Source organism: Thermobia domestica, chromosome 15 (assembly GCF_964235325.1).
Source record: "Thermobia domestica chromosome 15, izTheDome1.hap1.1, whole genome shotgun sequence".
Lineage (NCBI taxonomy): Eukaryota > Metazoa > Arthropoda > Insecta > Zygentoma > Lepismatidae > Thermobia > Thermobia domestica.
The window spans coordinates 117225488-117251704 of record NC_137468.1 but is presented as its reverse complement, the minus strand read 5'-3'; the positions used below and the strand labels follow the sequence as shown (position 1 = coordinate 117251704).

Below are 26217 nucleotides of genomic sequence, written 5' to 3'. Positions count from 1 at the left end.
CTGCCGAATCTTTTGTTTGTTAAAACCAATGACTTAGCAAAAGAATCACAATTCATTCAAAATCATGTGAATAAGACAAGTACATTCATACGATAATTTTAGCATGTATTTCGTCCTGCGTGCATAATAAACATTAAGTAATTAACATTGGGAACTTGTACTAGTTTTAATTTTACTTATGAGCAAAGTTTTACATGATATACTTGGTACTTGCATCAAAAAATTAACAATGTATAATCTGTCTTTTTTTGCGAAAATAATTTGCGAGCAAACGAATTTACTAAAAAAAAAATCTCATTGGAAAAAGTACTGGTATATTTGTTACTCCCACCTTATATTTGTTACACTTCAAATAAGAACAACGACACTAAATAAGTAAAGTGTTTACGATTATATTTTAGGCAAGATAACATATTACATTCAAGTATTCTTGGTTCCAAACGTTCGGAAATTGTGGATTAAGTTCCTCTTACACTTGTTCACGGTGTATTCAATCTGTAGTAAAGAAACTCTTCAAAGTGATGCTAAGTAAAGAGCACGTGGCACTGAGTAGAATACTCATTCAAGAAGCGCGGCTAACAAACCACAACATTGAAGTCAACCATTTTTCTCTTCCTCGCAGATTACATTTCGTTTCCTTAAATCGCTTATATATAGGGTGTTACAAAACAACACCCACAATGTTTGGAAGAGGATTCCTGAGACCAAGATAAGACAACAAATATAGACCAACCTAGAAACATAAATGTTTCCTTCGGAGTTACAGGTAGCCGAAAACACACACAAACAAAAGGAACTACTGTAGCTTCAAAATTATGGGACCTACTGTAGTCGGGTCAAGACTTCACTTAGGAACTAACATGTGCCTTATTCAAATATCTAAGCTTCAGAATCCTGCAGTACATCCGCAACAATATTTATAGAGGTAGTTGGTGAGTACTTCAAATTACATGCCCGTAGTCCCTCTACAAAAATTGTTGTGTTAATACCTTAGGATTCTGAAACATGTATTTTTGGATAGCGCACATTTTAGTTCCTAAGTGAAGTCTTGACCCGACTACGGTAGGTCCCATAGTTTTGGAACTACGGACCTTTCAAGTTCATTTTTTCATGTTCTCGGCAACCTATAACTCCGAAAGGAAGCATTTGCGCACCCAGGTTGGTCAATACTTTTTGCCTTATCCTGGTGTCAGGAATCATCCCCCAAACATTGTAGGCGTTGTTTTGAAGTACCCTATCCACTGATTGAGTGCCTGAGGAAGACAACGTTAAGTTGTCGAAACTGTAACTCGTTATTTTAGTTTTAATAAGTAGGTGTTTCTCTGGCCAAAAAGTGTTAGTTATTTATACAGTTTCATGCTACCTACTTTATTTTCCCTCAAAGTATTCGTTTCCGTTTAATAAGAGAAATATATACAAACGTTTCAGTTGTTTGGCAACCGCACACAAAATAACACATATGAAGTGTTATTAAAATCACTTAGGTAACCATATTGAGTACTTGATTTCATCCTGACATTTTAACAATTTACATGAAAGTATGATAGAGTTGAAGTAATACCCGACTACGGCGTAAAACCCTAGAGCACTGGGGAAATTTACTCCACTTAATATTTTCGAATAAAATTTCCCGCTCTAATAACTTACTGGGGATTTAATAAACTTACACTATTTTCAGAAGTTTGCAAATTAATTACAGTAATTCATTTGTAATTAACATGTATTTGGTATATACATGGTTGTTAACGGTATCCCTAACATAATTTAATAATTATAGATATTCAAATACATGAACTATCTACAATGTCGGATCATTCCAGTGCGAATAAACGTGTATACAGACACTTCGACTGTTATGATTTCACAGCCTGTACAAGGGATGTGCCAAATTTAACATAACTCCTCTGATGTGACTGTGAAATAATGTATAATTGTGTGAAGTCTCGGTTCAGTTCGTTAACTTCAATTTTATTATTCTATCAAATTACGTTTATCCGCAAATAAATTTGATGTGTTAAATGTATTACGGCCCACTCCGATAACACAGAACCATTATGTTGAATTAACACATTATCTTTTACTATGTATGAGGAATAATAAAGTGTGACATAAATTATTTAAAAGTAGTTACGAGGAACAAATATAATCAGTAAGGAGAAAAGAGTAGTAGGCTTTATCGTTGCGATTTGGTAACCACGTTTCCTGAATGAAATAAGAGCTTCCGGATATTATTGGCACAGTAATCAAACGTGTTGTGAAATGTTCTTAGTTCAACTCCATCCTGAAGGGTATTATGGCTAAAATACATCGGGAAGTGTAAGAACATTGAAAACAGATGGTAGCACTTCTACTAATGTAAATTTTATCAGAAAATTCATGCGTACATGAAACTATTCTTATGAAAGATCACAGAAGACATAATACACTGCTCGTTACTTGTTATAAATACCAAATATAGGCCTACCCCATAAAACTTTGCTTGTAGCAAGAAATAAAGACTAATATTAATTATCAACATTAATTACTTATAGATATTTATGTTATCCTCCAAGGAAATGAGCACGGCAAAATTTGCATTACAGCTTTACCTGTCTAATACACAGGATTTTGAAGTTGATACCTTTGTTAAGTCTACTCTTAGCAAAAGATAGATTAGGCTGGTCACTGATGAATAATGCAGTTATCAATAGTAGTATCTCAATCGACAGCATTCACTATGTGAGTTAGGGTGTTACTAAAATGAAGGATAGATATCTATATGTTGAAAGAACACCATGACGCTATTCCTATCTTCAAGTTCCTTCGTTCATTTACCTAGTTATTGAACACTGCCCAATACTGACTATATGCCAAACCGGTAAAACCAGTCTTGTGTAAACCGCAATTCCCGATCCTTCGTGCTGAAATAACAATCTAAAGTGGTAGTCATGCTGGGTCCACTAGCCTATGTTAAAATTGACTTAGCATTTTCTACTGTAGAATAGTACGGTAGTTCTAACTATTTTTTAGAGACGGAGAACTTTACGTTGAAATAAACCACAGAAAAATGTTTTTAATATACATGAAATTGGCTTTATTGGACAGATCATTTTATCACATTAATGTTTCAATACGATTGGCCACAGGCGCTGGAGCGTACATGGTGCAACCTGGACGTCCAATTTTCATACACTCTTTGCAGTAAATCAGGCTGTATTTCGGCAATAACGCGTCGAGTGTTGGCTTCCAAGTGCTCAATTGTTTCTGGTTTCTCAGCGTAGACACGTGACTTTACATATCCCCAGAGAAAATAATCTAATGGCGTCAAATCGTACGAACGAGGTGGCCAGTTAACAGAACCATTTCGTGAAATTAATTGTTCGTCAAATGTTTCTTTCAGTAAATTAATTGTGGCGCGTGCTGTGGTATGTGGCGTCGTCCTGCTGAAACCACATGTCTACAACATTAATATCTGTCAATTGAGGCACGAAAAAGTGAGTAATCATGTCTCTGTACCGCTCAACGTTGATTGTAACGTTCTGACCAGTATCATTTTTAAAGACATATGGACCAATGATTGCACCGGCCCAGTGATTCCACCGGATGCATCGTTTAGAGTAAACATTGCAAAAACCATCCATAGTTTCTTGAATTAATTCTTTTAATAGACGATCATGAGTACCGTAAAATGCACACAATGCCCGATGAGTTTGTCGAATTGAATCATGTTTCCAAAATAAATTTGCACAATTTGCAAACTTTGCTCGGGCGTGAATCTATCCATGATGAATTGCCAAACCAAACTAACCTCAAAACAAGCGAACACTGTAATATCAGATGTCACAGAAAACACTGTTGCCAGTTTAAAATTCTCCTCCTCTAAAAAAAATCACCCATTAGTAATAAGAATTTTAGTACTATTGATATAAATAAGTAACGTTAGAGCGAAGCTTTCATGAAGAAGATTTGATTTCCAGTGGACACACAGAAGTTTTAATCGTAGCATCATGGGTCAACTGGAAGCTATTTAAATTAAGAGATATCATTTTCGGTATGGAAAGCCAGAAATAATTGTGATGATAACCAATGTCTTTATTACTAATTGCTAAGCCAAGTACTCATTTATCTTTCTGAGTTCTGTAGACTATAACGCCAATGAAGATAGGCATAACTGGCGTTTAATATTTCGAGCCAAGATTACAACTAAACTAATCTACCCAACTGTCCTTTATGCCATCAACAAAATATATAAATAAGAAAAGAAAAGGAAAAATAAGAAACGCAAGGTTCAAAACTATAAAAAATAAGGTAAAGGAAATGCATTAAAAATTCACAAAATAATGAAATTAATAAATGCAAAATTGTGAGAGAAAGGTTCACGTTGCTATCACTACAACAAAGAAGCCATTTGGGTATAAATAATTTTTTCACTGATATCTTTGTCAGTCAGCTAAAAGAATGTTTTATTTAGGAACTTTTTCCTAAAGCAATAAAAAAGAGTTATTATAAAGTATAAAATATATTACGATTATGAAATGTATCACCTTTGAGCATACGTACTTCCTAAACAAAATTGTAACTCTTTCCCATGTGTACCTTTGATCAGAATGTAATATAGAAAGACTAGCTCAAATACTTGTTATTTGGACAATAAGAAAAGAACTATGCAAAATATTTGAAAAGTATAATTGAAAGCCTTTTCTCCCTTTTAGGAAGTGTAATTGAGTGTAAGAATAATATAGAAACCCAGCTCGGACCAAGTGCAAACTGTTTTCCAAAATTCATCTCAAACAGTTTAAATGTTTTCCGGTGATAATGAGACAATCTTGATATCATTTTTATATTTTCAGAAAATGTTATAGAAATTTTCCCTTCTCCATTTCACCTTGGAAGTGGAGTTTAGGAAATCCTGGGCATATCCATATACTTCTTAAGAAAATTCATATTTAAAGTTTTCACTGTCTAACATGAGAGTTTGTGAGACACACTATTTTCGTATACATTTTCAATCTTCCGCCTTAGGATACGAATGTTAATTAAAGCGACGTTATAAAAAACATAATTCGATGTATAGCAGATTGGCACAAGTTTTTTAGCGTAGTCCTCATCATTCTACTCGTAATATATTTAAGGCTTGCCAGGAAACTAGCACACTGTAAGAGGGTTATGCCCTCTTTTGGGAGGAGATGTGAGAAGGATTGGCGAGATTAGATTTTATTATGGGTGGTCGAAGGGATGTTGTTTTTGGTAGCCATTCGACAGTCTTATATCTAGAACCGTTCGACGCATCTTATATCAGAATTTAAAGTTCCGTCCCTTTAAAATTCAAATACAGTAACAACTCTTTCCTTGTGATTTGAACAAGTGAAATGAATCCTTCAGGAAATTATTGCAGTCTTCTAAAGAAAACCTTACAATTCCTTTATAGTGCGAGGTCAGTGTATGTTGACCACATCCTTAAAATAGATCCACAGGGAAAAAAGTCACATAGTGATAAATCAGGCAAACGTGGGGCCAGTCAATGTCTCCGAATATACTACGGAAGCATTCCTCAGATGACTGCCATAAAATCTCATGCTATATGGGCTGATACTTGGACAGAATATTCCTCTTGTCACGAAATCAAGAGATATTATATAAAAAAGATTTCTTTGAGATATTTGAGTTTTACATCTCACAATTATGCTGGTTAGGCTAAAGAAGACGGTGATGATGAGAAATGAATGAAATTGTGGAATGAAGAAAGTGAGAGGAAACGGGAGAACCCCGAGGAAATCCACGCACACTGTGTTTATCCACCACAAAGTTCATTGAAATGTGTATGTTACGGGGGCTCAAAGATAGAGATAAATTTTCTGCCAAGATGGGATATCTCATGAATCCCAGAATTTGGAAGATGAAACTCGGCATATAGACTCTTCATTAAAAACAAGGAAATACACATTTGCAGCAATTTCGAAAATTCGCTCCTAAGGTGGAAGAGGGGCTATCCTTTCTATATTATTTTTCTTTTATTATTCAGAAACTGTCGAATGTAAAACTTCACTTAACGTGGAGGCGTAGAATTTGGTATATAGACTATTAATTAAAGGTAGGGGGTCTAAGGAAATATGCTTTAGCGTTTCATAAAAATTTCGTTCCTAAGGAGTCATTTCTATATCCAAATTTCCTTTCTTTTTTTCTTTTCTTTTTCCTTTTTTTTTTTTTTTGAAAGTTTAAAATGTAAAAATTCGTTTAAGAGGGAGGGTTAAATTCGCTAAATGAACTATTAATTAAATATAAGAAAATACGTGTTTCATTGTTTCTAAAAGTTCCGTCCCTAAAGGTGAAAAGGAGATCATTTCTATAATATCCAAATTTTCTTTCTGTATTCAGAAAATGTCCAATCCAAGGATACTCAAATTGAAGATGTGAAATTCGTTATGTAAACTGTAAATAAAAAGTAAGGAAATATGTGTTTCAGTTTTCGGAAACTCCAGTCCTAAGGAAGAAAGTGAAAATTTTTACAAAATATTGAAATGTCTCTTTCTTTATTCAGAAAGTGTCCAATATTGGTGTTTACTTCAGTTGGAGGTGTGGTCGATTTTTTCATTAAAAATACGTTATACAGGATTGTCGAAAATTCCAAATCTCAGGGAAGGAAAGAGAACAGTTTTTACAATATTCAAATATCAGGTTTTATATTTATTACACCTTATTTTTCCGGTGCGCAGAACAGACACTTCTGTCAATATTGATATAGGTAATTTAGCGACCATTTATTTTCTAACGCAATGAGTCCCCTTGCGCGTAGTATCGTGATTTTGGGTTTTGCTGAGAGACAAAATTCTCCGGTATACATAGAATTCTACGTATTTTATTAGTATATTACCTAGGTATTATACTATTGATTACATTGTATACTCATCTCAAATTCACGAGGGGACAATTATTATCCCTGTATTTCCCAAATGACGCTCCTGTTTGCGCAAAACACTGATTAGTTTTTAGGATGAACATCTTTCCATATCGCTTTCTGTTTAAGAGTAAACATTATTCTGTATTGTATTGGAGTTTCAACGCCGAGGTTATATGAGAAATGGACTTACTGTCGTCCTCCATTTGTTCCTGTTACTGTTATGTTGATAGTTTATTTTCCACAGGTTTGAATCTTTTATTATGTAGTACGCCAATGTTCTACACATGCCACTTGAATATGTACTTAAAGGCAATGATCAGATTGTCTATTTCTATTAGATAATATGTATGTTGCTCCGTAACAGAATGGAGGGAAAATAGATTTCCCATATAATCAGATCCGATAGACGTAAGGATCTAGGTACAACTTTTTAGGCTTAGACTCTGGAAGGCAGTCTCGGTCTTTGCGACCAGAAGTATGCATTCAAATGTTCTCTGAATACCTTACAATGGTTTCTGCTTTATTTTCACTATTTACACAAATTTTCTTTGTCATATACATATGTCAGGTTCATTTTGTCAGTGATCGCGTTCAAAATCAGTATTAATAATATAAGAGGAACCCTTGAGAGTCTATTCCAGGACCTGTACAGTCAAACGTATCCACTTACCCATACCTAATATTGTAATATGTTTGGATATAAAAACGTTGAAATGAGTACGTTTGTTGGCATTAAAAACAAATCATTCAAAGTTCTCTTCTCACTGAAATACATGCTGTGCTGTACTGTGGTTAACCAGTGCCCGACACCCATGTTTCATTACCCACAGAAAAAGAAGAGAAAAAATCTCTGCAGTTGAAAATAATATTCGTTATTGACCTGTCGCTGCGGAGAGGGAAGTGAGTTTCTGTGTTTATATCCTGCGGTGATGCTGCCAAATGAAACTATTGTTCAGTTTATTGTAGCCAGATTAATAATTTTAATGTGATATAGCGTAATAAAAATGTTAACTGATGAAGAACTGATGTAGTTTAGAACTAGTTGGTGACACACTTTTTTATTTTTATTTAATGAGATGTATTGGCTTCATCTGACCCAGTCACTCAGCTCATGGTTCAAAATATTCCCTTTTTTTTACACAATCTGTTGCTTGAATACCTACAAAAGTTAACATGTTAGAATCTTTAGTTTTCAGAGTTATTTGTCGGTTATTTGTACTAAAGTTTTTAGCAAATTAGTTTACTTTTGTAATCAGAAATTAAAACTTGAATTATAGTAATCACTAACTCCAATACCGCTTTACTGATTTTGCAAATTGTCCCATACAAACAATTCCCATACCTACATACACATTTTGTAGTTATAAATTAATGAAATGAAATGTTTTAAGTCCCATAGTAATGCCTTTTAGACTAAAAGAAAGTGGTAATCCATGAATATGAACGATTATAAATTGGTGAAATGATCATTTGGAAGAAACTGGGAGAACCTCCTGAAGACTCATGGATACGATGTTGTCAAACACAAACTCACGATCGAACCAGGGATCCCTCGCACTAGACTGCTCTACTATAAGTCACCGTCCCCTTGTAGATATAAAGATTCTGAAATGACTCCTATAAGAACAATACTAGCCGCACTGCCCTTCTTCGCATAAGCACAGTTAAGATTACGGGAGAATACTTGAATGGTGTGCAGACCTTCTCGTATGTAGTGAAGCAGGTTTGTATTCACAATGGCTTGCCCTATCGTAAAGATCTTGCAAAACCAAGCTGACATACTGAAACAGATTTACCTCGTTCCTGCGAATAGTTAGCCTTTACGAATTGAGCTTTCCAAAATCTGTGTATAGAGACGAAACTTTTTCGTTAATGCGACATGTGCGAAACGTTTAAAAAAAAAATCTCAAACTTTCCGTTTCAGAGCCAAAAATCATGTTTGTAATATCGTGATTTTTTTTTTTTTTTTTTTTTTTTTTTTTGCGAAATGTGGCATTACTTCCGATAAATGAGAATGAAAACGAAAATGTGGAATTCTTGTAATTATTGCTAATAATAACTGAAAAGCGCATTTCCAATATTATTTAATTTTTTAAAAAAAAGTTGCACTTACGAAAAAGCTCTGCGAACTATTTGATCCAGAACCTGTTTCACTTCATAAAGATGTCGTCATCAACAAACTGAACTGTTGTTTAAAACCTTGACTGTGTTTTGTGATGAAAATGTTCATGATCTGTGAATTCAAGTGAGGTTATTGAAGTTCTCAACAGTGAGGATAAGGAGGTTGAAATTGTGTCATTGTTGAACAGTTTAAAAAATTCGAGTGTTGATGGCAAGAGATTCTTTTCCAAGCATAATATGCTTGTTACTGACAGAAGAACAAGCTTGAAAAAAGAATTGGTCAATGTTTTGCTGCATGTTATCCTTTAACTAAGGATGAAGTTAGAGAAGGTGTTTAAATTTTTGCATTAATTTCTATATTTCAGTGAATAGATTTGCTAGAATGTGCACCTAATCAGGGTATATCGTCATTTTTGTATTAGATATACACCTTACTACCAAAAATATACTGTTCACAAGTTTCATTAAAAAGAAAATAGTACTATATTTTAAAAAATAAATGTGACATAAACGCGAAAATTGTGATAATTAATGCTACAAAACATCAAAATTGTTGCAAAAGAGTTTCGTCTCTATCTATTTGTTTTCCAGAGTTGAAAACTTGAATACTCTTCTCGCAACGAAAACAGAATATTCACCGCATTTGATAAAAATTGTTCCCTTAACTTTCATTGGAAAAATCATTAGGTCTTCCAGAAATTAATCCTCTCAGTCCCCTCCAAATGACTTTTCACGAAGTCGAGATAGTTAAATCGGTTCCTCGTACTTGCAATAGCAAATATATTCCACATGATAGAAATCGTCAGACAACATTGTAATGTCCTCAAATACGATTTGGGGGCGCGGTGGCTCAGTGGTAGAGGGTTTACCTCCGGTGCTTTATGTCCCTAGTTCGATCTCAGCTCGCGCGTGTGGACTGTGGTAGACAAACACCGTCCTCGTGGGTTTTCTCGGGATTCTTCCGTTTCCTCCCACTTTCTTCATTCCACCATGTCATTCATTTCTCATAATCACCGTCTCCTTTAGCCTAACCGGCATATACATGGGACGCAAAACTGAAAGATTTCATTTCCCAAATACGATTTTAGACATTTGAGACGTAAACTGCTATCTTGTATCCAGAAAACGGTAGATCACTTCACTAACATAGTTACCACTAATTTTTGGCTTATTTCCTCCCATTGGCGTATCTAAATGGATTTTCTTATAGTTGAGACGAGCTAAATCGCTATCTTGCATTGCAAAACGATAGATCCACCACATTCTATTCAAAATGTTAGTCAAGCTCATTAACCGCCCATGAAATTAGTCTTCAGAATTCACATCTAAATATTATTATTATTATTATTATTATTATTATTATTATTATTATTATTATTATTATTATTATTATTATTATTATTATTATTATTGACATCTCGTAAACTTGTTTTGTAGTACGTGAAAATGATAGATATACCAAATCATGAGAATTGTTAAACAAGCTATGACACTCAACTTTTTCAGTTATAGGCCTATTTCACTGTAACCAATATCTGTGTACCTCTAATCCTTATGTTATCCGAATTAAATTCGTCCCAATGAATGACATGAGGACCGTATTTTGTGAAACAGAAAGCACACTTGTATTGATTGCTTTTACGTTCTGTGGTTCAAAAATTAGGTGTGGTGGCCCTAAAGATCGTTTCTCTGTATCACACACATTAAATTCGTTTGCATTATATAAGGAGATCAAGTTGCATGTCATTAAGTTTCAAATTTGCAATGTTACTTCGGGAGATGAAAACTAACGAAAAATTTTTCTACGCTTATGGTTCTAAGGTCAATCCACGATGACAGTACTTGTTTTTATATCGCTCATATTAATTCCACTCATATTAAAATCGTGGAAACGAATCACATGCTACACATTAGCATACTTCTAGAGATGAAAATTAACGAACATTGTTTCTATGTCTGTAGTTCTAGGTTCATTGCCCGGTAGCACATTTAACATAAGTTGCACATTTGCATCAACTAACTGCTACTCACTACTTTGTTGTTTGAAACTCAGAGAGATCTTCCATTTTGCATCACCGCCGTCTCACAGTGGGGCGAAAACGCAAAAAGCTGGCCAAAATATGATAACTATATTCAAATTGAATGAAATTTAGTATTAAGGGGTTATTGAGGTTGCTGATTACGATTCTGCAACTAAAGTTAAAAAAACAAAATGGCGGATCCAAAATGGCGGAATAAAATTTGCAAAAGTCGAAAAGGTCATAGAAATGTTCTCAAAAGCGGCGATAAAGGGGTTATTGAGGTTGCTGATTACGATTCTGTAACTAAAGTTAAAAAAACAAAATGGTGGAATAAAAGAAATGTCAACATACTTCGTAATTTTCACAATGTATCTTTAACAACATTCACTTTTTTCACATATTTTGATGAACAATTACCTGTTACTTACGTTCTTATTTATTAGAAATGTATTATTACTTAAATGACACAAATTATTGGTATTTGATTCGGTTATGATAACTGCAACGGCTTGTCACTGTAACATTAAATGAACAATAATTAACATCAACACGCTTCGTAATTGGCACGTTTTGGCAGCTACGTTTTTGTCGACGGCATTAATTAATATTCAGACTACCATTCTACAAAATATGAACTTGGTGCACAAGGGTGCACATGATGTTTTCAACGTTTTAAGTTAATACAATATATAAACAATGTGAAAATTTTGCCTGACTTGCGATTCAAATTATAAATTATTACATCATTATTATTAATTTTTCACTTCATACACTTACTCTACTTACCAGTACGATATAGGAAAACATTACGGATTTAAAAGCTATGAATACGTTCCAACGTTACAACCGTTTGGACGCGTCACAATTGTTCTATTGTTCTCTACACATTTGACCTGCTGAAGGGTCTACTTAAGAGTGGCTCAGGTAGTCGGAATAAAGTAAAAACCCTATTCTATTTATGGATTTGGGCCCTTCTAACATCACTCTAGCCAACTACATAAAAAAAATCCTATGTTACTAACTTTCGTTTTTTCACTTTTGGCCAGCTTTTTGCGTTTTCGCTTCACTGTGCGTCTGTCCGTTTCAACATTTTAAGTTTCCGCTCTACTCTGAGTAAGGCACTAAAGACGATCACTTACACTACTAACAACGGTCAGATGTTCATACACATCCCTTTCATCTTTGTCGCACATCTTACGAGTTCCAAACTGCAGGTGTTTCAATTATTTTGATAAACATCTGAATATGATACATAGTTGAACAAAATCATTGTTTTTTTCCTGAATTTAATCCTCTCCCCCTTCAATTTAATGAAATTACTTCAATTTCTTTTCTCACTTGAATTTTAAATATGAGATTTATTTACGGGTAAATACAGGATTATACACAAGTTTCATTTGATTAATATTTTCGTACATTTCATTTACACGTCTGTCTCAGTGTCTTTCTTGTAACCATAACCGTTTCACTTGAGTGAACTTTAAATCAAATTTTCCCACTACATATAACAAAAATGTAGCGAATAAGGCCATTAATGTTTAAACGTTGTGCTTTGTCTGTATATAGGGAAAAGAAGAAAAACGTATATATATTTTTAAATGGAAATGTACAAGTAAAGAAAATATAGGAAATCTGACAAGGAACAGACATGAACCTGTCATCCTGACATCCAAGTCAAACCTAGTCCATTCGGTAAACATAACAAAGACATGTTCATGCACAAAAAATTAGGTTCCATGTACAAAGGAGTAAGTCCCTAGGGCCCACTAACACTGTTAGTATAAAGAAAACGTAGACTTGCAGTGAAATAGCTATTGCATCAACTGTGTTGATTGGAAAGTCATGGTTTATAGTTCATTCTCTTCAGCATGAAACAAGCTTTTCACAGGTGCTATGTATTGGAGCCCATAACGTACTTGAACAGGGAAAATTGGGAGAATGTTGGGAATATTCCATCCAGAAATCCCTCCCATCAACTTTGGACCCCTCTGGAGTGGTCCTGGATAAAAACAAACAATCCAAATGTATCTCGAAAAATACTATAGGGGATAAGAAATGAGTGTACCAAGTTTTGTATTGATAGACGGAATAGTTATGAGGGAAAAGCTTGTATACCAATACGTTTGGACCATACACTTCACAGATTTGGCGATGAATTTCTACCGGTGTCATAGTTCTTGCAGTCAGAAATCAAATTACAGATCTTATTTCACAGGCGGCGGGCCATTCGATAATCTTGAACTTTTTCATCACATATAACAAACCTGACACGCTGCCGACGTTATTCCAAATAGTGTCTGTTTATACTCAAAGGACGCCGAGACATAGCGCGCATGCGCAAAGTTACGAACACTCGCCCTTTATTAGATATTCTCGAATGGACTTTACTTCAAAATAATTCCTCGTACATTTATACGTACTAAGAAGTGGAAAAACACATGACCGAGTTTCACACGCTATTCGAATGACATTTTCTAAAGTTTAGTAATTTCATTGTAATTTAGTATTTGAGAGGATTTACAAATGTAACATACGTTTTTACGTACGCCAAATACGATTTTTTTTCTCGGTATGGATAGCCAGCATTGCGCAGTAAGTAAAAATGTGTAAATGTATCCAATTTGCAACCGTGTCAGAATCAGTATTTCTCTTTGCCTTTATGCGAGGACTCCAATTCCTAAGCAGAAATGTATAAATCCGCGGATCCGAAGGTAAATCTCGAAGGGTAGTTTAGTTGGAGTAAGTTTCCTCACGTGATTTTTTTTTTTTTTTTTTTTTAAGCAAACTACTGAATGATTTTGTTCCTATTCCAAAAATCAATACTTCACAATCCAACATTAAGGTAATGAATATTGAATGTTTATTGAAAGAAAAGAAAATTACAATAAACATAGTACAAATTACAAACATCAGAAATAATATAGAGCCTATATAAGAAAAAACAGTTTATTGATAGAATTAAGTTTCGTTCGGACGAGGATAATAACTCTTAACGATGTAAATAACTGAGCAGTCGTAGATTAGAAGTTAGCTTTTCTCATTCAGGAAGTCTTTGAATTTCACGCAGTGACTGGCCATCTTGACTGAGATTTTTAAGGAATATGAAAGTTCCATAAGCGAATGGCGTGACTAACTCCTTTCTTAGCATTTCAATTGTTGATTTATTCTTGATGGTTGTATGAAGAGTGTAAATTTACCTTGTATGTTGTATTTGGTGCTTGTTACATAAAGTGAAATAAATCAATTGAAAACAAAAAATTTGTAAGCAGTCTTACATATTTGCCAAATTTATTATTAAACACAACGAGAGACAAAAAGTTAATACGGTAGCTCTCTTCTATATTTTCAAAATTATTTACTGGAGTATATTCATCCAAACAAGAGCAATGAACACGCACCAAAAATTTGAACGTTACATTTTTGTTTTGTTTTTTTATACATAATTATACAAGCAATACTATATGCACTATATATAAGAATGAGTCATAAGTTTTACGATAGTTCCACAACCCAAAAAACAGGCGCGTGTAGACTCTGAGATCGAGTGTAAGTACAAGGTTAAACTGGTCCAAGAAGTACTATGGCAAGCGAACTATTTAACCCGGAGGCCGTCACTGTCAATATCTTCAGTTAGCTTAAGTGGCAATGACCACGAGTGCTCAACACCGTCTGTTACGTGAACCGTTAAGTTAGAAGTTCGACCTCGGTTATAATGTTGCGGCAGCAACCCTAAGCATTTGTCATGTGAAATATAAACTACAATACAGTAACTCGATCATAGAAGACATCATTCAGGAAAATTTATTCACCACCACATTATCAAACCAACTCGGCTTGTCACAGTCTACTGTAGTGCGTAGGTTAGCAGTTAGCATTCTTTTTTCTCATTCGGAAAATCTTGAAATCGGGGTCAGATCTTCGCAAACTCGGGATAATAATCAGAAGATCCCGCATTGTACTACATGAGTTGATCTTAGTTCAGGTCTAAAGGTCTGTGCCGACAACTGGGCAAAATTCAAGTGATGGGCGTTTCCTGAAACGAATATTCAGAAGCTACGAAATGTAGGTGCTTTTTCAAAATCCGAGTGTGCATAAACATAGGTTCAGATAGGGCCAAGTTTCAGCGCCGGTCCTCAAACAGGCCTGTTTCGAGTATAAAGTTATGTTCTGTGTGTGGTGGAACCACGAGGGATTAGTTCACTTAGAGTTAGATCCTAACGATCGTACTATCAATGTTGATCTTTATTCAGAATAGTTGCAGCGGAGGTATGCTGCACTACGCCAAAAATGTCCTGCGTAGGTGAACTGAAACCTCGCTTTGAAGGAACAAGAGAACGGAAAATCATACTCAGTTCATAAACGCAATGAAAAATATAAGAGCTTGATGGCACAGAACTGATGCTACAGCCGGTATATAGTCTTCCCATGCTCCTTCGGATTACTACCTGTTTCAGACCGAGCGAACTTCTTGAAATCACAATACTTCACCAACCAGAAGGGGATGGAAACAGCAATGACTGACCTTCATTATCTCTCAGGGCAAGACGTGGTATCGATGTGGAATTGAGGAACTTACAGGAAGGTGGCTGCAGACCGTCCAACGGAGAGAAGAATTTCACATGCAGTGACAACTGAGTAGTGGATCACACAATGTGATTACACCAAGGGATGACAGATGTCTTATCCCATGGCCGTGACGAACCATAAAGCGTAGTCTATGATGTTAGCTCGACGTTGGAGCACGGTAGCAGAAGTGAATTTGTGTGTGTCGACGATTTGGCTGAATCTCCTAAACTCTGGATTGGAAGTACGTAAGCTTTTGCGTCAGCTTTAATTAATACAAAACCACAAACGTCTCAGTCTACAATAGGCTAGTAAACACTGCCGTGCTGAGTGGAAGACAGTCATATTTTTTATTATCCCCACTTCAACCTATCCTACAGAGACGGCACATATTGCTATGTAATATCATACTGACCACAATTTGCTACTCTACATTATCAAACAGAAATGAGATGGTGTGAGGCACCGTTGGTACATATATGAATAGCTGAAACGTACTTCGGGCGTCACTAGTGACTGCTACATTAAAAAAAATATAGAAGTAGAGACAGGCCTATAGCCAGAACACTAAACGAGGGGGAGCCGAGATCATTTCTTGTGGTAAGCTAACTTGAGTTCACCTTCCGTTTTTGTGCATATACCAACAAACAGCTGACAGTTTGAGGAAGGCTGAAGTTAGTCGCAAGGAGTTCAGCCCGCTTGTCATTTCTAGTTGCAGGCCTCAATAGATGCCATATTCTTTAATTCAGAATACCCTTTCATGCCAAAGTAGCCAATGTGCGCGCTTTCTGCGAGAGCGATCCTAGGTTCAATTACTGGTAAAGTACTTCCCACAAACACAAATTCCAGTACTAATTCAGATCCCACTTTAAGCAATAGGTTTTGTCTTTTGTATCTGTGGTGCTGGTAATCAATCAATTAACGTTTCTTTCAAGTAATTTCTAATGCCACATTTCAGCAGGTCAATGATCGATCATGTATCAAGGCTTCTTCGAGGAATGATGTGCAATGCTCTCACTTTCGCCTCTCTTGCAAATCGAACATATAAGGGGTATGGTTGTCGCAATCAGTCACGGTAGAGAGTATCGATGTCTGGTGAACATGCATAAAAAGACTGTGGTAAGCGATTCTCCAAGAATATATCCAATGCCTTTTTCATTTGATGGCACGAAGCAAAGAGACCATTTTCATTATGCCACGATGCATAGAGATTTTGACTGTTATGTGTTGAGAATTTGCACCATACTCGGCTGTCAAGATTAAAGATATTGTAGTCTTTTTAGGTGTTGCAATTTTTACAAACTGCAGAGTATTCAATAACACGTATAATAGACAATATTCCGGATAATGTAAAACAAACGATATCTAAATTAATCCTCATAATGTCGAATACAACTAGGTCTATGATCTGTTCATATGGCTGTATGGAATATTCCAAATAGAGAAACGTGGCACTTGCCTTCTTGGGACTGAAACTGTTTCAATCTTTTCTCACATCTTATATTTATTTAGCAAACTAAGCACCTAGCTGTGCCTTGCATAATTGAGTGTTCATTGAGTGTTCGTTAAGAATTATAAGGTAGTCTAAAATGTTTGAACCTTTTGTGCACGAGATGGCTCTAGTGTCCCAAATCTCAGTGTATATAAGTCGTATCAGCTCAGAAAAATGAAATGAAATCTTTGAGTTTTACGTCCCATGGTTATGCCATCTAGGCTAAGGGAGACGGTGATTATGAGAAATGAATGAAATGGTGGAATGAAGAAAGTGGCAGGAAACGAGAGAACCCCGAGGAAACCCACGCACACGGTGTTTGTCCACCACAAAGCTCACTTGGCGCGAGCTGGGTTCGAACCAGGAACCCTATACACTAGAGGTGAACGTTCTACCACTGAGCCATCGCTGCCACCGTAGCAGCTCAGGTATAACATCATTTGGCAGCTGAAGCTAGTAGATGTTCACAACGTGTTGGAATTCAGATTTAAGGTATTCCCTCGTGAAGATGAGTTAACTCTTCCCAAAAGTATGTTACATTTTACAATTTTATTTCGAGAGAAGTAAGCGCTCTATTACTGAGCCATCGTGCTACCTGGGATGGTGCGAAGTAGATAATCCACGACAATGATGCGCAAAAAAGATCGAGATCAAAGCAAGAAGTTCCACAAACTGTAGCAAAGTCCACAGACCATACTGACGACCAAAAATGCTATGCGTCTGGTGAGATTGAAAGAGCATTACGAGCTGCCGCAACCGGGTAGACTGGGATCCGTACTAAAGACAATTCGTGCGATTGTATCTATAAAGGTAACCAAGAAAGTTCTGTCACTTTTTCACAAACCACCTTCGAACATCGATGTGTCACCTATAACGTAGAAGATAAAAAATAGTTCCCGTCAGCATCGACGACCTTCTGCCAACGTTCTAGAAGGTCACGGATTCCATCGCGGTAGAACTTGGTGGGCAGTGAAACGAAGAAGGTATCAAATGCATTTTGCATCTCTACTAGGGATTTAAACTGGCGTCCTCTAAAGAGATTGTCCAAGGAATAGAACAGGTGATAATCGAATAAGAATTGGATAAGAATTGTGGATCACGATAACAGGTTTGGGATGCAAGAGGAGAGAGTGTTGTATATATGCACGTACTTGTATGGTTGGTAAGCTCGCTGCATGTTCTTGGAAACCGGTCTTGTGATAAGGTTCCCAAGCCTAGTGTATTTAAGTAGCGGTCGGAAAAGTGTTTTCTCTTCGCAATAAAGAATTTCGTGTTCTAATCCCTCTGTTAATCAAGTAAAGTTTTGAATGAATTTCATCAATTCCATCAAGTGACCACCGATTGCTACTTTTAAACATTTAAGTTTGGCTACAAAATGGCTACAGTAGCTGCACCCGGAACTTACTTAATGAAATAGTGACGATAGATGTTGAAAATTCTATCGTTAGTAAGAAATGGTTTGCCTTCAAGAAAAGTAATACTACTGTGTGTAATCTATCAACGATTATAACGATTATAGGGCTATAAATCTTATCGCCTAGTATCACGAATAATAATAAGTGTTATAGTAATGCTGTTTGTTTAAAGAAGAGTAAATTACTGTATGTTGTGAAGAGTGCGCTAATCGACTAAATGAGCTTTCTTGTGATTTTCAATGGTATTGTGCTTAGTGGTTTTGGTACTGAGACTGATAAAGTGTTTTAAGTTTCAGGCTGAAGATTTCTACTAGGCTAAATGGCGTTCTAAAAACCGTGCCTTACTAAAAGGTAAGTTTGATTACTCACTGTATACTGATTACTAGCAGTATGCTATCATTGTAACTATTATGGGTGCCGTACCTTAAAACAAATATCCTCGTAGTTCTACTGCAACGAAACCGCAATAATCGCCATAATATATTTACAGAAACGTAAATCTTCAGCTTTTTTCAGATTTAGCGATTAAACTGAAAACAATCTGGGGCAGGAGAGAAAAGGGAACTTCACCCTGAAATCCTATCCCACAGATTGTGAGACCACTCCCGACCAACGGGTATCTTTAATGGGTTTTTACTTTGAGTCCCACAGATTCCCGTTGAATATAATTTGTTAATCATGATATACGATTGTCAAAGCTCAGGAACATATTAGGGTTCCATATAAGTATTTTAACATTAGGATAAAGTCTACTATTAAACAATTATCTTATTTACTTAACTGCGAGCTTGGACTGCCGTATAGTCAACTTCCATGGGCAAAGAGTTTTGTATATCAAAAAAACACAAAACTAAATTTTAACTTTTAACAAAAAAGATAAATGGGGAATAAAAAGAAAATCCTCATAAAAATGGTATTATCTAGTTTCTTAATGTTCTAAATGTTCTTTCTTCTTGCTTCCTAATACTCTCACTGATCAAATGTATACAAAGGCTCATTAATGGGGAAAAGTTACAGGTCCTTATGTTAAAATTCATTACCTTTCCTAAATATATAATCATTATACACATAGTTGAAGGAATTAATAATATTTTCTCAATTCGAAATTTTTAATTTTTTGTAATTGCATCAATGTAACAGAATACTAAGACACAGTGGCGGCTGGTACTATATGTTGCATGGTTGTGCAACCGGATATGTTTTTTAATACTACAGATATTTAAAAGTATTAAAGTAGTGTATCAGTAAAAAATAAACCTTTGCTCTTGAGCGCAAAACAGTATTGATGAATTTCTAAAAAATAAATTTTAAATACTGAAAGAAAGAGAGTGATTTACAAATCCAGTGGCAGAGAGCGTTGCAACTGGAAGCAGTAACATTGAGCATATGGCAGCGAGCTCCTATCTCTTAACATGAGGAAGTGGATTTATTCTTGCGTCGCTGCTATCCTCCTGTATACCTTTTTTCCAGTTGCTACTTCGTTTTCAACTGGTATACAACAGTCAGCTTCTGTAGTAGTTACGAATTCCTCCGCTTGGCAGCGCTTGACTCAATTGATAGGTTGAGTGAGATATAGACGCTTGGAAGAAAGAAGTTATTCACCAAACAGAAACTCGCAAAATTACAAATACGAGTCTGGTGGTAGCAGGGGCGGATCCAGGCTGAATGTTTGGGGAAGGGCGGTCGTTCGAAGTCAATAGATTTTATTTTACATTTATAATACAAAAGTAAAAATTCTTGGGATAGATTTTATTTTTAAAATAAAAATATCCTATTCTGGAGAGAGTGAAGGGGGGTGGGGGCGATCGAGTCTCGAAGAAGAAAATGTCTTACCACTGGTGTAATTCCTAGTTATGTGTCGTTCGCGCACATGATTCGGTGTTCGACTTCCGGCGGAGAGCATAAAAATTAATCTCAAATCGTTCACTTTCAATACTCATCTGTCTTCTTTAGTCTAAATTCCTGGAATGTTAAACTTTTTTTTTCATTTTCGTAGAAGTTTTGTATATAAATAGTGTATAAACTTACATTGATAGTAGTTGTTTGAAAGCTTAAAAGACTTTCCTCTTGATATTTTCTGAATATTTTTTGGATAAGACTCAAGAATACTGGGGGAGGGGAACACTTGCGCGTAACTAGATACCGTTGATATTGCAAGATTGCAACCGGTGCTTCTACAGACCACGAACCGCTACTGCTAAGACATAGAAAGTTTAAATTTTGATTTAATTGTCAAAAGGTTTTAAAATTAGTGTATACTAATACACAGTATCATGTGTATATATGAATATAATGAAAATTTGAAATTAAGTATTAAACTCGTATTTGAGAGTGCTTTTGATTTGAAATCAAGTTACGATGAATCCTCGTAGGTTTATTTTCAAATTTGATATTAAATTACATTGATTCACTAATTTTCCTTGTTGAATATTTTAAAGAAAATTTATAATTTTGTTTGTTTATAATGGAATACTTAAAGGAACAGTTGTAGGAGATATAATACCATAAAACATTTTTCGCAAACTAAATGTAGAGAATGGCAATTTATGTCTTAAATAATAATAATAATAATAATAATAATAATAATAATAATAATAATAATAATAATAATATCTTGTGTCCATTGAAGATGTTTAGATTAAGTTATATATTTGTTCATATATACGAAATTTAAATTAGATATTAATCCCATAATTTCTTTCCGGTACGAAACGAAGAGCTAGCCATAATGTAATTTCAATATTAAAAAATAAATCTTGATTATATAAATACAAAATACTCATTCTAGCTTTGTTTAATCGAATATATATTTGTAAAATTGTTTAACAATTTAGGGTTCATATACCAAAATGTTCGATGTAATGAACGAAAATACACATGGTTATGAAAATAATGAAACACCTGCAGTTTTCAACACGTTATACATATATCCAAAGTGTTGCCACTTTATATATATATATAGTGGCAACATTTTGGATGAAAGCTCAGGACCTGACCGTTGTTAGTGATGTGGTAGGCAATCGTCTGTAGTTCCTCAGGCAGAATAAATCTGAGGAGTGGCCAGATAGTGATGATGCAAAATGGAAGACTCTAAATTCAAAGCAGTCAAATTCTGGCTGCAGTTGATGTAAGTGTAGATTATGACGGCCTACTCTTGTGCACTGAAGAGGACTGTCATACAAAAGTCTGTAGAGCAAATACTGTAAAACTGATTGCGGAACTCAACTAACACATGCACCAGATTATTAGACAATTACAGCTGACGCGAGCTGCATATCTTGAACATCCACGGTCGGGTTGCAATCCGCTGTGTTGTCGTGAACCACTGATCACACGAACAATGATATAGCGTGATGAAAATGATGCTGAAAATATGCCAAGTGGATCACCGATGAGTGAAAACGCATAATATGGTCCGATGAGTCCTCTTTTACTTTATTTTACCGCGCGTTTATGTATGACGGACGCTTAAAGAAGCTTACGCTCCGAACTGCCTCCTTCCTATTATGAAACCTGTCGATGGTTCTGTGAGATGTTGACTGCAATTTCCTAGTACTCCGTGAGTCAGGAATTATGCTCGTAGAATGCCTTACTGCCAGTGATGATGTGGACATTTTGGTTAAGACGTGCATCTAATGATCGAGATGTTTCCGGACAATAATGCAATTTTAGAATATAACAATGAAAGAGTTGAGTGAAGTTGTTCATGTTTAGTTTCATGAACATCGGGATGGATACAATACCTCCTCTGCTTCTCTCAAACCCCAGATCTTAATGTAATTGGACACTATGTTCAGTTCTGGAGCTCAGATTCCGGAGAAAATATTCTTCTCCTTCCTCGCCGATGGAACTGCATGAGTGCTGTAGTACATGATCAATGGTATAATATTCCTCTGGAATCCATTCATGGCTTGTATGCCTTCATTTTCATGCCAGAACTATTCTGTAGGGTAACGGTAGCCCTTCGATTCACCAATCCGGTAAGTTGCATAATTTTCAGGCGTTTCATTATTTTACATCCATCTATATTTCCTAGATCACATGGATTGATGAATTTGAATAAAATTTTCTTGGCTTAGGGAAAACATAATTCTGAAAATCGCACTCAAGTTCAATACTTTATTTCCAAATTATTGTCAAAAGAAAATATAGCAGTGGAGAAGCAATTTTCATTTGGTTATATATTACAATGTTTCCATATGGCTAATAAGTTAGCTCATGATCAGACTTCTGTCAGATTAAACAAGAAACTTTACCACTCAGTGACTTTTGTACGAATGTGAACTAGAATATGTTGCACACTTTGTGATGGAAAACTACCAAGTCCTCTGAAAGTGTGTTTAATAAGTGTATGTGAAATCTTGTTCTCTAATATAATACCGAACAATGAGCTTTGAGGTCAAAGTTAATACTATATAAACCAACTTCTCACGAGTCCAAAATCGATGGAGTTCAGATATAGCCTCTTCACGGAAAGTGTTTCTTGTAACAGTGGACAATATTGGTATGTACTTCACGTATGTTACGCGCTAGGAAGCCCAAACTTATACGTGTAGAAGCTACATAAGCTGACACTAGCCAAAATGTCAAACTGCTCGAAAGTTTACAGTTGACTCACATTTAACCCCAAAATTAGGCAAATCTTACTGAATTAGAATGAAGTCTTCCATCTTCCCATGTTTCTATAATTTAACTTTTAGACTATCTTGATTACTTCTCGTTTCAAGAAAATTTGTAAATTTGTTGTTGATGTGTTTTTCAGTAGTATGTCAACTAAACTCAATACTCCGCCGGGTAAGAGCTTCGTATTTCGATAGCAAAAGAAACTAAATACAGGAGGAGAGTAAACCTACAGGAAAATATTTCTCTTTTTGCCTTCTGAGCATCTATTAAGCATAGTTAACGTAATTTGATAAACAGAAAGTATTACTTTGTAAAAGCGTAGTATTTGGACCTGTAACTCGCAATGGCATTCCTATATAAATCCCTGAGTTGCAAATGCTTCTTTAGCACTACTCAATGGCTTATTTATTATTAAACAAGCATTGCCGTTATTTCTTTCTCTTCGTTCTCGTTGAGAATAGGCTTGCGTGAAGTAAACAAAAGGGTGACTTTAATTTCATTTTTGGTGTAAAAAGTTAGCAAAATAATCTCTTTGTTCATGGAAGTTGAGAAATGATCTAAACTACTTGAGTGGGCTCACTAACCTGATTCGTGGGTGAAGACCGCTTGACACACACTGCAAGGCCACATCCTTAGCGATGAGCTGAGCTGAGATGTTTCTGGGTGGCAAGCAAGGTGCTTCCTGAGGCTCCCTTCGTTCACGTAGTGTTTACCGCAGACCGGACAGGGGTGATTTGCTGTCCGCCGCTTAGCTAAATACGGGTCGGAAGGGACAAGCAAAGCAAGGTCAATGCCATCTGCTGGTATAAATGGTATCGTCCTGCACCCAGCACTACTACCACATTAATTATACATATATTTTTTTCTTGACAAGGCGTGTTCAAAATCATGAACTCAAGCACGACTTCTTGAAAAAATATAACTGCAAACTATACATAGTCAGTGCTGTACTGATCAACTATTTGTATTCTCTTGGTTCGTTTTAAAAACGGAAGTAACTAAGTAATTTTCTTAGCTCTAATGAAATCGCGCGATTTAGAGAAAAGCACGTAGTTGTAGAGATTCGATTTCTGTAAACGTAGGAAAACTTTATGGCAAGTTAACGTACATCCATACGTACTTACATACATTATACACAATTTTCACTAGTCTTCACACTCTCCAGCTCGTAAGTCCTCCCTAAGAAACATTGCATTATAAAACTAAAAATTCAACTCTATAAAGGGATCTGGTATTTTTGAACACACCTTGCTGTATAGCATGCATGCATATAACTCCATGATTATTTAAATTAATAAATACAAATGAATCAATACATTATTAGAGCAATGGGAAGGATTTGCTTCGTAATGTTACTAACTGGACCTTCATCATTTTGCAAAGTACGGGCCTAAATTATTAGAAAAGCAGATCATTTATCCTCAATTGTGGAAATACAATTTGTTAAATATTAATGAAGATATTTTTATGAACTCATGCCAAGAAAAAAACGAAGAAATATTAACTGAAGTGCTAACTACTTCCGAGACCAACTTCTGAATGAATCACACAGTAACAAAAAAGAACCATTTACAACTGCAAATTACTATTTAAAAAATAAAATTACGAAATTTCTGAATAGGTAAAAATGTATCAATTTGAAAAACGCAAAGTTTTTTTTTTTTTTTTTTTAATTTAGATCCAACAACAATACACAATTTGAACATCTAAATTTTCATATTTAATTCCGACCGATCCTTCACATTGTTCTAGTTTTGTATTTATTTGTTCAAATGCTGGATGCAAGGACTTTTAAAAATACATTAAAAATAATAAACAAAACTAACTACAACTAGAAGATATATTTAAGTGTATACTTAATTCACACAAGATGCAGGATAAGAAATAACTACACAATATATATAAAGCCAAGCAATTCATGCAGTAAAATATTTACAAGAGATATACTGATGCAATATAAATAAACTGCGCATAAGAAATTAACAATTACACATATTAAATCTATATGTAATTATTTTAAAGATAACGGTACATGCACAAATCTATTTATAATATACCTTATACCTTGTCTACGGCAATTCTCCTCGGTATTTCACGATAAATAAAAGCGATTTAGTTTTCTCAACATTAGGTATAACTGCAAACTAAAGACACATTTCATCTTAGCTGATCGACAATTTTGTCATGCTCGTAATAGCAACACTGTCTTTGACTTAGTTGGGCTGTAGGAACGAAATCGGTGTTGCATCTTGTGCAGTTTTAAAATGCAGTATCGATCCAAAATTTCTCCCGGTGCAATATCCATTTCACAGTATGTTCGTAACCGGCGTAAGAACGGTAGGAAAACACAATTCACAGCTGTCCATAGTGATGTCAAAAGGTAACGAAGTGCTAATGTGAATTCGCGGAAGGTAGAAATAATAGAGAAGAAATGTGTGATGTCTTCCCTCTCTACATTGGAAACATTAAATAAACAATACTTTCAAAGAAACATAAAATTTTATAAAGTTACTTTGCTCACAATATACAAAGCAGAAGAAAAATAGGTGTACCCAAAGTAAAAACTTTAACTTCTCACGAATCAACCACATTGAAATCAATAATTAGCAAAACAAGTACTAGATTTTCTAATCCAGCTTCTGATAAATCTCATTTCTTTGATATGGAGATTAAAGAATTAGATTATTGGAGAGATTAGCAATATGGAGATTAATGTTTTGAAATAGAGGAACTTTTTTAATTGCATAAATCGCGTTATTAATGTAAATAAAAATAATTTTAAGTAAGTTTCATTCAGTAGGATACTGTCTATTCACCGTATCATCCCCGTAAAAGTTTGAAGCAAATTATTCCAATTGAATATTAAAATAACATTGTTTGAAGTACTAAAACTTTCCTATAAATGTTCAATTAATCCAGTTAGTAGTAAAATTGCAGCAGGTGCACAATATTCTTATTGAAAAATATCATATTGAGAACAAACAGTGATGTAATGGATCGTGTCCGTGAGTTTTGTTGGGGTTCTCCCACTTTTTCCATATGCTCACTCCACTAATTATTCCTTTATCATTCACTTTAATAATCATTCGTTTTCTTTAGCCTACT

The 26217-nt window shown here is 35.2% G+C and overlaps 1 protein-coding gene across 16 annotated transcripts in view; it reads right to left on the bottom strand.

Annotated features, from left to right (window-relative positions):
* Window positions 1-26217, bottom strand: part of dati (zinc finger protein datilografo) — a 1074481-nt gene that overhangs the window by 18651 nt on the left and 1029613 nt on the right. For 15 of the 16 annotated variants that reach the window (XM_081740078.1, XM_081740077.1, XM_081740076.1 and 12 more), the window contains one exon: window positions 23697-23876. The exons of the other annotated variant lie outside the window; for it this stretch is intronic. In XM_081740078.1, the coding sequence (XP_081596204.1) occupies window positions 23697-23876 (180 nt within the window). The remainder of the gene's footprint in view (window positions 1-23696; window positions 23877-26217) is intronic. 16 annotated transcript variants of the gene reach the window in all.